Source organism: Lolium rigidum, chromosome 3, assembly GCF_022539505.1.
Source record: "Lolium rigidum isolate FL_2022 chromosome 3, APGP_CSIRO_Lrig_0.1, whole genome shotgun sequence".
Classification (NCBI taxonomy): domain Eukaryota; kingdom Viridiplantae; phylum Streptophyta; class Magnoliopsida; order Poales; family Poaceae; genus Lolium; species Lolium rigidum.
This window is the reverse complement of record NC_061510.1, coordinates 66,744,833-66,760,925: the sequence shown is the minus strand read 5'-3', so window position 1 is coordinate 66,760,925 and position 16,093 is coordinate 66,744,833. Positions and strand designations below refer to the sequence as shown.

Below are 16,093 nucleotides of genomic sequence, written 5' to 3'. Positions count from 1 at the left end.
ATGCTATGTTCGAGGATGTAGTTATTGATTACATTACGCACCATACTTAATGCAATTGTCCGTTGCTTTGCAACTTAATACCGGAAAGGGTTCGGACGATACCCTGAAGGTGGACTTTTTAGGCATAGATGCAGTTGGATGGCGGTCTATGTACTTTGTCGTAATGCCCAATTAAATCTCACTATACTTATCATGACATGTATGTGCATTGTTATGCCCTCTCTATTTGTCAATTGCCCGACTGTAATTTGTTCACCCAACATGCTTTTATCTTATGGGAGAGACACCTCTAGTGAACCGTGGACCCCGGTCCATTCTTTTAATACTGAAATACAAATCTGCTGCAATACTTGTTTTACTTGTTTTCTCTGCAAACAATCATCTTCCACACAATACGGTTAATCCTTTGTTACGAGCAAGCCGGTGAGATTGACAACCTCACTGTTTCGTTGGGGCAAAGTACTTTGGTTGTGTTGTGCGGGTTCCACGTTGGCGCCGGAATCTCCGGTGTTGCGCCGCACTACATTCCGCCGCCATCAACCTTCAACGTGCTTCTTGACTCCTACTGGTTCGATTAAACCTTGGTTTCTTACTGAGGGAAACTTGCCGCTGTGCGCATCACACCTTCCTCTTGGGGTTCCCAACGGACGTGTCAACTACACGCATCATGTACGCATATCAGCTGACGCGATGAGAGACAATGGGTGGCTTGATGATGTGGAGGGGGAGATGACTGCGGGGCTTTGGGAGCATTGCCTACGTCTTTGGAAGGCGGTAGAGACGGTGGAGAGAGATGAGACGAGGCCGGACCAAATACTTTGGAAGGGTTCAGCCTCAGGAGAGTACTCGGCAAAGGCCACATATGCTTTGTTATGCCAGGGGAGTACGAGGTGGAGTATGTACAAGCCAGTCTGGAAATCTTTTGCGCCAATGAAATGTAAGTTCTTCATGTGGCTGGCGCTAAAGAAGAGGCTCTGGACCTCAGATAGGAGGGCACGACACGGGCTACAGGATCAGCCGGATGCTTGTTTTACATGCTTGCAGGGGAGGACAGCGTGGATCATATTCTGACACAATGTCCGAACACGAGACAGGTCTGGAGGGAGGCGCTTCTTAGCGCAAGCATCCGGATGCCGCAGCCAGGCTTCGTGGGCGACTTGGAACGGTGGTGGACGGAAGCCCGCAGGACAGGAGGAGATTTGACTCGATGGTCATTAGCACGTCTTGGATAATCTGGAAGCAAAGAAACGCCAGAGTCTTCGGGAACATGCAGGAGCAGAAGAACCTTGATCAGATGCTGGTAGAGATCAGGGAAGAGTTCCAGCTCTGGGAGAGAGCGAGGAGAGGAGGGCCTTAGGCGGAGGGGAGAGGTTCGGTGTGAGTGTGTCCCAGCCCTGTTGTATGCAACAGTCTGGCTGTCCCTGTACATATTTTTGCTATCCTTCTATAAAGATAAGGCACGCTTTGCGCGTGCTCTTGAAAAAAAAGATATTTTCCCGCTTTTGAATCCGTCAAGCGCGCGAGGCGACAGATATATGCAATGGAAACCATTTAGGTGAGTGGAATACTAGACTGCAGTGAACACAGTCGAAGAGAGATTAATGCTTGACTGATGGATGCATGCCTGAAACGTTGCTCATAGCAACGGTCAGTCCACTCGTGTTCAGCTATGACTTGTGAATCCGTTAGAGCAAGTACAATAGAGTCCAATCAGCTGACTATAAGACATTAAATAATATATTTTAGATGAGTTGGAGGAGAGAGAAGAGGAGAGAGAAGGGAGGTGGGCTACTATGCGATAACAGACTCTACACGCGTGTTCTAGAAACTTTGTGAGAGTGAAAGGTGGGTCATATGTTAGTAAAGTTCTTCATTCTTATAGCCAACTATTATACATGTTAGCTATATGATAACTACAAATGATATGGCATCTTGTTGTAGCCAGCGGTTGGCTATACTATTGAAATTGCTCTTAGGCGAGGCGACAGAGATATGCAACGAGAAACATTTAACTGAGTGGAGTAGACTACCAGTGCAGTGTCGAAGAGAGGAGATTAGTTCTGGACTGATCGACACCGACCGCGTTGTATGCAGCGCGAAGACAGAACACACTGTCGACGCCGGTATTTGCACGGCAGAACTACTCCTTGCCTTTCTAGCGTGCACGCATCGTCACATCACATGGATCACACTACGTCACGTGCAAGCATTGCCGGCACTTTTTGTGCGGGCACTTTGCAAATCCGCCTCTAATTCTATTGTTTAGCGGCAGTTTTTTATTAGTGCCAACAATTCCTACTCAATTAGCGGAAAATTAATGAAGTGCCTCTAATGTTTCGGCAATCAGCGGCACCTCCTGGAAAAATGCCGCTAATATAATGCAATTACTGGCAGTTAGCAAAAGTGCCGGCACTATGTTTGCAGATAACCCCTTGGAATATTTAGATTATGCGTGTTTATTCTCCAGCCAGATCTCCTCTCTCTCTCTCATTCTCTCTCATCGCACACGCACACGCACGCCGTGTTACGCCGTCGCCGCCACCCACGGCTCTGGCCGTCGCCGACCGCCTCCGCCACTGCGGATCGCCGGCCCAGCTCCACGCGGGTCTTCTCCCTAGATTCCCCGCCGCCGTGACGCTTCTATCCTCCCGTGCGCGCCCCCACGGCAAACCCTAGTAGTGTGGCTCGGGGTTCGTCGGCGCGGCCGCGTCCCCTTCCCTGCCGCCGTGACGCTTCTCTCCTCCCGTGCGCGCGCCCACGGCAAACCCCCTGCATGCGCCGCCCCCGCTCCCCGTCCGCCTTGATCTATCTGACGGTGTCGCTGTTGTTGTTGCTCGCAGGTCGCGGCGGTGGAGGTGGAGGAGGAGGAGCATGACGGCGCCACTAAATCGGCGGCGGCGGCGGCGACCGCCCCGGCCGCGGACGGGGGCGAGGCGGCGGCGGACGTGGAGGCCGTCGCCGGGGGCTCGCCCGTCACCTATGTCGAGCACGCCTCCGCCGCGACCTCCCAACGACGCCTACGAGTCCTACCTTGGGTCCGTGCTCCTCTGCCTCCTCGGCCCCTCGGCTTCGCCGGTTTGGTGGTAGGCTCGGCTGCCCTGGCACTACTTCGACTACCTCGCCGTCTCCATCTACCACGGCCTCGGCTACAGCCACGACTGCGCGCCCGATTCAGGTGAGCTTTGGTTTGTCCTGCTATCTCTCTTATGTGCTCTATGATGAATTGATATGGGCTGCGTGATTATGATCTCCTGCTAATTCGGATCTGCGGAGTAGGAGGATATGTGCTGACTATGCTGATCAGTTAGGAACCGACAACCCCTCAATTTTCCCTCGCTAGAAAGATAATATCTGTGAATTTATTCCCATGCAATTTTGTAGGCCAGACTATGAAGCTGGATTGCAGGATTTCCTTGAGCGTTTGATAAACAATGAGAAGGTCTCAAACTCTCAATGCTAAACAAGCTATATTCTGGTGTAGTGTTGCATCCGAAATGAAAATTTTGAGCTCTGTAAACTATATAATGTTGAATCAAGTAGGATTCATATTGCAGGTCTACGAGCCAGTGGAGGAAGGTTCTTATATCAAAATGATTGATATGGTTAAAGGGGAGGGTGGTCAGTTACAGGTAACAAATATTGTCTTCCTGGTTATCCTGCTGTCCTGTAAAAGGGGTATTTGGTTACTAAGTCTATTTACAAGGCACAAGATAGGTTCTGACATGTTATATCTCAAACTGTACTAGGGTTCATTCATTACACCAAACCGAGCATTTTCGTTGAGTTATGTTCTTGTGGGCTTCTAGCTTTTGAAACTCGTCATGCCAGATTTGTTTAGTACTTCTTTGAATTTCTTAACTTTTTGTCACCTTGTTCCAGGTGAACAGTGGCTATCTCCCTGGTCGTATTGTCTTTTTCTTGGTATGTACTTCAATGCTTAGTTGCTTACACTATACATTTGATATATGATTGCAGTTTCTGGAGAAAGCATAATATCAGCCTAATATTGGAATGCACATACTATGCCGTTGCCACAAATTTATTTGGAGTGTTTCACAATAAATTGGGTTAACACCAGAGCATTATTATTTGTGAATTTTAATTGGTGACATGTCTTTTCTCAATGCGACTACAGGTGTGCTCTCATCTTGCGCCTCAGCCTATTCTGCTTACCAGGCATGGTGAGAGTTTGCATAATGTTAGAGGAAGAGTTGGTGGTGACACGGTCCTGAGGTTTGCTTATATGAACTTCAATATAATACTTTCAGATGATACTTTTATATACTTATTAAGTTACCATGTTGAGTTATGTAAGTAACAGGCAAACGGTACTCCCTCCGTTCCTTTATATAAGCCATATAGTTTCTTGACAAAATTTCCAAAATATAGAGCGTATTAGGACTGTAGGCAAATTAAGCCCTCTCTGACTCGCGCACGCAATTCCTTTATATAAGCCATATAATTTTTAAATGTTACACTTACAGGGGCAACATTGTTGTCAGTATTTACTTTAAAATAGATAATGTCTTCGATCCTATGAAGTGAGCTAACAGAGCCTCTTGCTTTCATTTGTGTTTTTGTTTTATGCTATTTAGATTTGGACCAGCACTCTCCAGAGAACAATTTTGACAGCAACTCCAATTTTTGGATTTCCAAAGGTAGTTCCTTGAATGTTTATGATTTATTTTACAAACCTCTTGCTATCTATGAGTATGTATCCTGATGAACGTTTATCCTTGTTGTTGGTAGATACAATGGCGTGCTCTTGACGAGATCAATTCTGGTGTGTGTGATGGGATGACATATGAAGAGATAAAGAAAATTATGCCTGAGGAATATGAGTATGTAATCCTCTCCTATTTTTGCAACAATTATTCCGTAATATCTAATTGGATTTATATACAATGCCTTGCCATTTTGTTAATTACCATGCTGCAAAGCTATGTTATTTTCCATATTAATAATAGCATGCTAAAAACTAGAAGTTACATTAGACATTTCAACATGTATGAGTCGCAAAACTGAGCTGACAATATATAGCTGCAATTGCATAATTTCTTCAACAAAACATTAGATTAACCTTTCCATAACTATTATATATTTACATCTGAACACACTGTTGTGATGTTTTGTAATGTACTGTGCGGGTCGACAAGATACAAGCGTTGGCTGATGGACTTACTACTTCAGAGTAAATATTTGTAGCAATTTTGCTTTACACCTCACCTTCTTGATTCTACAGTCTTTTTGGCAAAGTTGTTTACAACTGTGGATGGAAATTTAATTTGTGACATATGGAAACTTCACTAATACTGGTTGACAATTAAAGGTGTAGTTTCTTGTGTCTATTCACATGTGCACTTCACTAGTCACTGCTTTGATGTACTGGTTGGATGACACTGTAACAATTTGGTGGTTGCATTGTAGGCCTCGTCCTATAGTGTTTGTGGACTATATGATCTTTAGTTTGGTCTCTTTTGAGTTTGGGTTAATGGAGTTTTGACAATTTACGGGCGTCAATAGTAAACACTCTGCTTTCACTTTTCTCACTATACTTGAGTCAGTGAATTTTACCTGCAGGTTCAGCCTGTGCTTTCATCTTGATCATCCGGTGGACTCATGTTTAGATCAGGTACATTTGCCTCTTTCGCTGAACTGCTCTATTTGTTCTCGGTCTCTATTGATGAACTGATCATGTACACTGGGACTAAACTGCTATGTGCATGAGATGGAGCCGGCGCTTTGTGTGGAGGGCAGCGGTAGGCTAGGTCGGTGGAGGAGCTTGGGTGCTCCAAAGGCGTGGTCCACGAGGAATAGGCGATGAAGGGCGATCTTTACATTGGCCGCATCAAGGAGGCCATGTCCCTGAAACGAAGCGGCGGTGCCTCATCCACTGCTTCCTCAAGCAGAAGAACAACTCATCCGCTGCTTCCTCAACCAGAAGAACAACTCCATCAGAGTTGTGGACAGCGTTGCCAAAACGACCACATCTAACTAGTAATCTATGTGACAACACATACCTTTCAGTTCTGTTATGTAAAGTGAGGATGCCGTTTAGTTGTGTAAACTGTGAGTTCATTTTAGTTCTGTAAGTTAGTTAGCTACAATCTACTTAACTTATGTAAGCAATTTTAATGCACTATCATGTTGCCATGTTGGATTAAAACCTCACTATAAGTGCGTTGTTTTGAATTTCCTGGAAGTTTTAAAAGATGCATGCAAAAAATAATCAATGGCAGTTCTTAATAGATTCCATAGCATCATTAAAAAATGCCAAAAAAAAATCCGCGGCACTAGAATTAAAAGCCTGAAAAATTAATTGGAGGCATCCTCTAAAAGAAGTGCCGGCAAAAGGTTTGGACAGCATTTTTTAGAAAAGTGCCGGTAAAGAGATTTTGTGGTATCTTCGGAAAAGTGCCGGCAAAAAGTTTCCGCGGCGTTTTCAGCTTGTGCCAGAAAAAGATTCCGCGGCATCTCCAAAAAGTGCCGGCAAAAACCTTACACGGCACAAACTGATCTGCCTGTAATAGCTATTACTGGCACCAGTACATGTGCCTTGACTTACATACGGCGGCATTTCTCGAAAAGTGCCGGCAAAGACCTACCTCGACTGGAATAAACGCAGCACTTTTTTTTGTGCCTTGAAAAACCTTTGCCGGCACTTTTGGTACCTTTGCCGGCACTTTTTTGTGCCGGCAATCTGGGTACGTGACGCAGTGTCATCTATACATCGTTTAGTAGTGTATATGTCCAAGCAGACTCAAACTCTCCAAGTCCATCTGAGGATGATGAGCTAGCAGGACTAGATCGAGCACAACCGAGCAAGAGTCTGTCGTATATATACATCGCGGTCGCGCGAGAAAGAAAACGTGCACTGCAAAGTACAAACGACACACCATCCAGCTCTCCGGCCGGACCGTAATCATGCACGCGCGATCCGGATCAGCCGCGGCGGCGACCGGCGCCACCGTCAACGCCATGAGGCAGCAGTCGACACTCTTCGCGCTGCTCTCCCTGTCGCTGCTCCTCGTCCGCCTGCTCCTCCGCCTCCGCCTCGCCGCCTTCCGCGACGCCGCGCTCACTCTCCACCTCCTGGCGCGCCTCCGCATCCGCCCCGTCACCGTCCGCCTTCCCGGCCCGGACGGCACCACGCTCCGCTTCTGGTGCCCGGCCTCCCCGTCCTCCACCACCACTAAGCCGCCGCTGCTCCTCCTCCACGGCTTCGGCGGCGACGCCAAGTGGACGTGGGCGCACAACTTCGCCGCCCTCTCGCGCAGCTTCCACCTCTACGTGCCGGACCTCGTCTTCTTCGGCTCCCACTCCCGCTCCGCCTCGCCGCTCCGCTCCGTCGCCTTCCAGGCCCGCTGCGTCGCCGACGCCATGCGCCTCCTCGGCGTGCCGCGCTACCACGTCGTCGGCATCAGCTACGGGGGCTTCGTCGCCTACCGGATGGCGGCCGTGGAGGCCAGGGACTGCGTCGACAGGCTCGTCGTCATGACCAGCGCCGTGGCCGCCACGGCCCGGGAGATCAGCGCGCTGGCGGCGCGGGAGGAGATGGCCGTCGAGGACGCGCTGCTGCCGGACACCGCCGCCGGCCTGCGCCGCCTCGTGTGCCGCTCCATGCACCGCCCGCCGAGGCTGCCGGACTTCGTCCTCCACGATTTCATCCAGGTTTGCTAGCGCGCGCTGTTAGTAGTAATTCTGTTTGTCTGATTCAGATTTATTTTATTTTATTTTTTTGAAACCCAGATCGATTGTTTGTCTGATTTAGCTAGGTTCATTTTTACTATGCATGCCTCGGTGGGTGAGACGCAACTTTTGTTTTCTTTCGACCGGTGATGATTCACATACTTCTTCTAACCATGCATGATGAGATTAAGGCTAGTCATAGTACTAGTATCATAGCTAGTATCATGCACATTGGTCCCACAAAAATGCTGATGTGGTAGCTAATTAAGGAGGAGAGAGGAGATTAGAGTAACGTAGGTAGATACTGTATCATAGCGCATGTCACAAGAAAAGTTAATGCCAAACAAATCTTGTGCACAAATTTGTATTGAAATTCTAAAAAACAATAAATATAGCATGACTATGATACTACTGCATGATACTAACCACTATAGAGATAGCATCATACACAAGTATCATATGCATGATACTACTACATGATACTTACCACTATGACCAGCCTAACTTGTTTGTGACGATGCCGCTGGTTCAGAATTCATGTGCTTGCGTTAAAGCGAGGTAGGTTTTACACGTGTCTTCATCAACTTTCTTCGGGGTATGTCTAGTCTCGGTCGAGTCAAAATTTATTTAGTCTCGTCAGATGACGTAATTAAATCTCAGTTCCAGACCGCTGTTAAAACTTATGCGTAGCAACAATAACAAAGCAAATCTAACGCTTTATAGAACTTTGCTTAATTGCATCTCTACTTCAAATGAAAAAAAAAATCCTCACTTGCACAACTAAAAAATTACAGTTACAATCCAACTTGCAACTAAAAGAAAATTCTCCGAAACTCAAATGTATCATCCATAACCAACGGCGTAGCAAAAAAAAGAAAAATCTTTGGATGGTCATGCTTTGGCCTTTGTTGGATAATTGTTGACTTTTGTTTCTACTCTTAAGTGCTCTTGCAATGACAATACCATGACCATCGTCTGGCTACATCATTTTAGCTATAAGCTTATAACGATGCAAATGCAATGATTTACGACTTGAATAGAACTAAATTAGGTATAAAAAACTTTATTTTATTATTGCTAGTAGGATCTTGCGTCTACTCGATGGTACACATCCGCATTTAGCTTTTTTTTACCACCGTTGCGTGGATCGCCACCACCTGGCATGCGCTCTATGGCACGCTCAACATTATTATGCAATCTGGATGCATGTATTTGCGTAATACGTTCTATTCTGGTTTATAGAGCATGCGCATATCTCTAGATCGTAAATTTAACTATAATAATACAAAAAAATCTATCATTAGAAAGTTAGATGTTCTACTTTGTAATAAAATAATTTTTCTGTCATACATTTGGTAGTATGTTAACCAAGTTGATAATCTGAAAATATGCTCAAACCATATAAACTAGAACGGAGGTAGCACGTATCGAGCGTGCATGAAAGTGCTAGAGGATGATGTTACTGCACTTAATTCGTGCATTCGTTTTACTACAATAAACTAATGTCAGAAGGCCACGTGTTGTCCAGATCTAGACGGAACTAAAGTTAGGCCTGCGTGTTGTAACTTGACCACAGTACTAACACTAGTACTACCTCTGGTCGATTTTAGTCGACGCGGGAAGTAGCCTGCACATGCATATACTTAATTATACCTAGACACGCGTCAATTAAAACTAAAAGGAGGTATACTACCTTTAGTAAGGTGACCACAGATTAAGAATACAAGCATTTTTAGAAAGCTTAACAATTTTTAAAAAAAAAACATAGTACGTCTGTTCATAAAAAAGATGTATTGAATTTGTCTAAATTTAGATTTATATAGACACTATTTAGTATATAAAAACATTCAAATTTAATATATATTTTCATGACCGGAAGGACTATATAGAATGGAGGTGATACCGTGATAGTAATCAGTCAGCGTACTGACGAGAGACAGAGTGAGAGAAGGACAGCAGCTGCACTCCGGGAGTAGCTGAGATCTGGATCGACGTGCATGCCGCCCTCGATTCCTCTGGTCTCTCTGCACGGTCCACGTGCCGCGCGTCCGTACAAAACACTTGCTAGCACACACCACTACCGTCCATTGCTACAGACCCAAACTTGCGTCGATCCAGGAAAAAAACAAGCTAGCTAGCATCTTCATCACCGCCATCACCGTCGATCCGGGAGTGTATTTTGAATGGAAAAAAATCAACTTATTCCGAGCTGCAGTATATGCAGCACGTCAGTGCCATGTACCTATACGGCGGCAAGTTCCGAGGACCAGGGACGTACCCATATGATATATATCCAGCAGAGCAGACGATCGACGATGGTAGTGCTATCAATCAACAGTGTAGACTCTGCAGTGTAGGATGGGTTAACGATCCAACTTAAATACACGTCATGGGTGCCCTTGCTCTGTACTGAATACACGTCAATACAGGACAACACGAATGTACATGGAAAAGTTTAATTTAAAATTTTATGGTTTCAAAATATTGGAGAAAATGGATGCAAGTTCACCCGGGTTCATCCTGGTATTTTCCTTCTCCGTAGTCTATATATACTGAATTTTGATTGCACATGCTCTGTTCGCTGTTGCAGCTGATGTTCGTGGACCAGAGGAAGGAGAGGTCGGAGCTGCTGCGAGAGCTGCTCAAGAACGGAGCCGGCATCGATCCCCTCCCGGTTCTCACACAGGTCCGCTAGCTGCATATCGCAAGCAACCTCCATTAACATCTTATTTCCCATTTATATCCTGCTATTTCATATAAGTAATTAACACGGTTCAGTTCTGCTGTATTCGATCAGCGAACACTAGTCCTCTGGGGGGACAAGGACCAGGTGTTCCCTGTCGACCTCGGCTACAGGCTGCAGAGGTAAAACCACCCATGGACTCTGCACCATGCTGCTTCCATGAATCTGATGTGGTGACTGCAGAGGTTTAACACTCGCTGTGTTTTTCCGTCAATTCCTGGATGTAGGCATTTGGGAGATGAGTGCAGGCTGGAGATCATCAAGGACGCAGGGCACGCTCTGCAGCTGGAGGGAGCCGGCAAGGTTAACGGCTTCATCAGGTCCTTCCTTCTCGACGCGCCGGATGGGCCGGAATTTGGCTTCGCCCGAAATTGAAGCCCGCTCAGGGCTTGCAGGAAAGCGAACCACGAACTTTGTATTGATATCCAAACACTGGAAATGGTAGTATACGGAATTATGGTACCAATATTTCGGTGGAGATATTGCAGTACCGTAGTAGTATGTCAAAACTAAGTGCTACCCGGTGTGGCGGGGTGAGAATGAGATAGCAAGATGATACCATGTGAATGCACCCGACCGAAAGGAAGGTCAGTAAGAGGACTATATCAGGTTACCACGAGACCAAAAAAATCCTTTTATCTAAAGAGATCCAGTTTGGAACTCTTAATGCACATAATGGATGTGAAAATTTCCTTTAAAAGGTTCTCTCCGGGGTCCCAGTAAATCAGTGTGGCATCCTTTTATCTAAAGAGATCCAGTTTGGAACTCTTATATAGTTATATGCACATAGTGGATGTGAAAATTTCCTTTCAAAGGTTCTCTCCGGGGTCCCAGTAAATCAGTGTGGCATTTTTCATGCTTCCGCCGGTTGAACCCTGATATGAAAACACCCCTCAAACAAGTAGGCACCCAGACCATGATCAGAATGCATGCAAATACCAGGACATACCGGCCAAGGTAGTGAAGATCGTAGTCGAGGGTGCACCTCGGCAATGCCCTCCGATAGGGGCTTAGGGTTGATGGAATCCTGCAAGCTAACACGAGACATCGGTTCGTAGACAAGCGGGGAGAGCGATTTACCCAGGTCGGCCAAGGTGGCCAGAACCAACACTCCCCTCCTCATGGGCGGAGACTTTAACCTTATCAGGGCAGCATGCGACAAGAACAACGATCGTCTGAACTGGAGACTCATTGATCTTTTTAACGAGCACATTGCTGCCTGGGCTCTTCGGGAAATTCCGCGCTCCGGGGCTCGGTTCACCCGGACGAACCGCCAGCTCAACCCGAGCTCGTTCGGTCCTCGATCGTGTTTTCATCTCTCCGTCTTTGGAAGGTTTTTTCCCTCTCGTGCTCTCTCTCTCGCGGAAACGAGCCCGGGATCTGATCACACCCCACTCATCTTTGACTCCGGCGAAGGGCGGCCGGAGCGAAGTAATCGCTTCTTCTTCGAATCGGGATGGTTCGAACGCCGGACTTCCCGCCCATGCTCCACAACGTCCGGAACAATCTCTCGGCCAAAGTGGGAGGCCGGGATATCATTGACCGGTGGCAGTTCATGTCTCGGTAGCCTTCGCCAACATCTTCGAGGTTGGGCTCGCAACTTGGGCATGGCCAGCAAAAGGGAGAAAGAAATCCCGATGGCCCAAATCATGCAACTGGATGTGCAAGCCGATTCCAAAGGGCTGGATGAGGATGATTGGGCGCTTAGATACTATCTTGAAGATCAACTCCTCCAAATCGTGAGTGCGGAGGAAGAATATTGGCGCCAAAGAGGAAGGATCAAATGGGCACTCCGGGGGATGCCAACACGGCCTACTTTCATGCGGTGGCCAATGGACGGAGACGAAAGTGCTCGATCTCTTCGCTTAATCTTGGGAACGAAATCACGAATGACCCCGTGAAGATTCAAGCTGCCATTTATGACTTTTACCGTGTCCTCGCTCGGATCGGAGGGGAGCCGATCCCGTACCCTATCCCCAAGGACTTGGGCGCCAAACGCCCAAGTTTCGATCGAGGACAACAACCAGCCGATGCTGACTTTCTCTCGAGGAGGAGCTCGATCTCATCGTCCGGGAGATGAAATCCGACACGGCCCCGGGCCCCGACGGCTTTCCCCGTTCTGCTTTTTCAAACGTTTCTGGCCCAATGTTAAACGGGGGGTTCTCCACATTCTCAATGATTTTATGCTGGGACGCATAGACATCTCTCGCCTTAACTTCGCCATCCTCACTTTGATCCCCAAAGTCCCAGGGGCGGACAATGTCGCCCAGTTTCGCCCAATCGCCCTCATTAACGTGATCTTCAAAATCGTGTCTAAGGCGACCCCATTGCGCAAAAAACCATCAGTATGAATCAGACGGCCTTCATCAAAGGAAGGAACTTGTTGGAAGGCCCTCTCGCACTCCTTGAGATTGTGCATGAGTTGCGCTCTAAGAAATTAGGAGGGGTTCTCCTTAAGATCAACTTCGAGAAGGCTTACGACCGGGTGAACTGGGAGTTCCTGGCCGAAGTGCTTCGGTGCAAAGGCTTTGAAGAAGCCTATATCCACAGAGTGCTTCAGCTTGTTTCCGGCGGGCAGACGGCCATTTCAATCAACGGTGTGATTGGCCCGTACTTCAGGAACAAGAGAGGGGTGCGCCAAGGGGACCCGTTATCTCCTCTCCTGTTTAACTTCATCGGCGAGGCACTGTCAGGTATCCTCTCCGCCGCGGGGGCAGCAGGCCACCTTCAGGGTGTGGTACCCCACCCGATCCCCGGCGGGATTTCACACCTCCAGTATGCGGATGATACGCTCATCCTTATCCAAAACACGGAAGACAACATAGCCAACCTCAAATTCTTGCTTATGTGCTTCGAAGACATGTCCGGCTTGAAAATCAACTATCATAAGAGTGAAGTCATTGTAATGGGCCAGCCTTTGGAGGAACAGCGAAGAGTCGCGAATAAGCTTAACTGTAAATGCGGCGCCTTCCCTTTCATGTACCTTGGGCTCCCTATCTCGGACAGGAAGCTCCGGCTGGAACAATGGTTGTTCTTGGTCCGCAAGCTGGCCGGCAGGATTGAACCGTGGCTCGCGAAACTTCTCACCTCCGGGGGTCGCTCGATCCTCGTCCAACACGTGTCTTGATAGTATTCCCATTTTTGCCATGGGTCTATTCCTTCTACATGATGGGATTCATGCTAGATTCGACTCGCACCGCTCCAAGTTCTTCCGGGAAGGAGCGGGCAACAAGCGTAAATACCATATGGTCAATCGGCCCTCGGTTTGCCGGCCGAAATCCGCGGGAGGCTTAGGCTTGCTTAACTCAAAAAAGATGAACATTGCTCGCTGTCCAAGTGGATTTGGAAGCCGTATCAAGATGAGGCTTCTATCTGGGCGACGATTATCAGGGCCAAATACCGCGACGCCGATAACCTGTTCGAGGGCACCGGACACGGGGGCTCGCAATTTTGGAAAAGCTTACACAAAATTAAGCACTTCTTCAAGATGGGTGCAAAACACGTCATTGGGGATGGACGTCGCACTTTGTTTTGGTCTGACCGGTGGTGCAGTAACCAACCCATCAAAGAGCTGTTCCCGTACCTCTTCAACATCTGCTCTAACCCAAACCTCACGGTGGCCGCGGCCCTTGATGCCGGGGACATCAATATCACCTTCCGCCGCTCACTCAATCCGGAAGGACGGCGGCAATGGAGCGATCTCGGGGAGGCTCATTGAACCCTTCTCCCTTTCGAGTGACAAAGACAAAGTATCTTGGCATTTAGAACCTTCGGGCAAGTTCTCCGTACAATCTTTGTATGCCAAACTATCGCAAGGGGCTTCGGTTGCTTTCCACAAGGACGTCTGGTCAGCCAAAGTTCCTCTGAAGATTAAAATTTTCGCTTGCAGCTTATCCTCGACGGACTACCCTCCAAGCAAGCAAATCGCGACGCGCCACGGCCCCGCCTCGGGTAACCGCGCCCTTTGTGGCCAAATGGAAGATGCGGGCCATATTTTCTTCGCTTGCTCTATTGAAAAATTCGCCCGGAGTGCAATCCGTGAGATCCTCGATCGTGAATCGGAACCCCGGAAACTTCCCACAGCTCCATGCTATTCTTTCCAACCTTGCGGGAAGGGCCCGTAGGCTTTTGTGGTTTCTCTTTCTCGCCCAATCTTGGGCCCCGTGGAACATTCGTAATAAACTCACTATTGAAAAGAAAGTGATTAACCATCCCGCTAACGTGATTTTCAAAACTGCTCTCTTTATACAGCCTATGGAGCGGCAAGGCAAAGTCAAGCGACAGGGAGGGCCTCCGGTGGGTAGAGAACAAGCCGAGGGAGCTATACGCCGCCGTGAGACCAGGACAACCAAGCCAGATGAAGACTTAGTCTATCTTGTCCCCGGAGCATGCCCCCGCTACTTCGTGTTTCGTCTAGTTACCCTTGTTCTTCCTCTAGTTTGTCGATCCTTTTGGCTAAGCTGTATGCCGCAGCACTGTAAACCTTGTTGAACCTGAGGGCTTTATTAATTTAAAGTCGGGCACGTTGTTGCCTTTTATCTAAAAAAAAATTTACCCAGGTTCGGGACCCTTGAGGTAAAACCCTTACGTCCTGCTTGTCTGTTCTTGATTATGATGATAATGGATTACAATGGGGTGCCGAATAGTTCGGCTGAGATCTCGTCGAGTTGGCTAAGCGCTAAGGTAACCTAGCTTTAAACTTTTGCTGGCTAAGATTGCTAAGATTGGTTGTTCTTCTCGACAGCCCCTCTCCTGACCTTTATATAGGAGGCCAGGTCTCAAGAGGTCTAATCGAGTACGACTGGGTTTACAATAGATCTATCTCTAAGCTTTCCTTGTTCGGCTCCTTCCGTGTCCTGTAGTTCAAGGAATCTTCCGCCGCACTCCCCTGGCGGCCCATCCTGCCGTCGAGTGCCTTCATGGGCCTCCAACTAGGAAATATAAGGTAAGACAACATTGGTTACTCGAAGGGTAATGCCCATGTCAGTAGCCCCCGAGTGTCTAGCCGAAGGCAGTTCGGGTAGAGACTAAAGCATGCCTCCACCCAATGTTCTTCTCCTTGAATCCGCATCATCTTCTTCTCGTCGGGTGCGCGCGCCGCTCCCGATGGGAGTAGCCCCCCCCCCCCCGAGTCTAGGTACAGATGCTTGCAATCCGTGCGTAGACTCAAGTTGAACCACTCGAACATTTTACTCTGCCGAAGTTTTTCTGTAAGTCTCCATATCCATCCGATATATTTTCCTTATGCAAGGGATGATAAGTAACATGCCCAACTTTTGTTGGTTAACTGCCGATGGCAAAACAACGTTACCCTACACAGAATCAAGTCCCCGGGCATGATCCTGGAGTGCAAAAAAGTTTTGTCGGGTGCGCGTCCAGCGCTCCCGATGGAAGTAGCCCCCGAGTCTGGGCACGGGTGCTTGTAACCGGGTGCAGACTTGAGTCGAACAATTGGCCCTTCCTTCAAGCCCCCTTTTTTTCTTCGAGTCTTCATTTTATCGGGTGCGCGTCAGTGCTCCCGATGGGAGTAGCCCCCGAGTCTAAGTGCGGATGCTTCACAGTCTGTGCTTAGACCCAAATCTTTCATCCGATAACTTTTCATTTTTTCTTCAAATGCTTTTAGCATTTTTCATGATGCTCTACTGATATCTTGATTCTGAC

General features: G+C 47.8%; 2 protein-coding genes across 2 annotated transcripts; both read left to right on the top strand.

Moving 5' to 3' along the window:
• The first annotated feature begins 1,267 nt into the window (after positions 1-1,267).
• Positions 1,268-5,117, top strand: LOC124694952. Its single transcript, XM_047227872.1, has 9 exons — positions 1,268-1,300; positions 2,856-3,175; positions 3,277-3,303; positions 3,382-3,439; positions 3,555-3,629; positions 3,880-3,921; positions 4,136-4,233; positions 4,596-4,658; positions 4,750-5,117. Exons 1-8 carry the CDS (start codon positions 1,268-1,270, stop codon positions 4,627-4,629), a joined length of 687 nt encoding a protein of 228 aa, XP_047083828.1. The 3' UTR covers positions 4,630-4,658; positions 4,750-5,117.
• A 1,807-nt stretch (positions 5,118-6,924) lies between these two features.
• Positions 6,925-10,807, top strand: LOC124694950 (2-hydroxy-6-oxononadienedioate/2-hydroxy-6-oxononatrienedioate hydrolase-like). Its single transcript, XM_047227871.1, has 4 exons — positions 6,925-7,671; positions 10,280-10,375; positions 10,487-10,554; positions 10,660-10,807. The coding sequence occupies exons 1-4, from the start codon at positions 6,925-6,927 to the stop codon at positions 10,805-10,807; spliced, it is 1,059 nt and encodes a 352-aa protein (XP_047083827.1).
• The last annotated feature ends 5,286 nt before the right edge of the window (positions 10,808-16,093 follow it).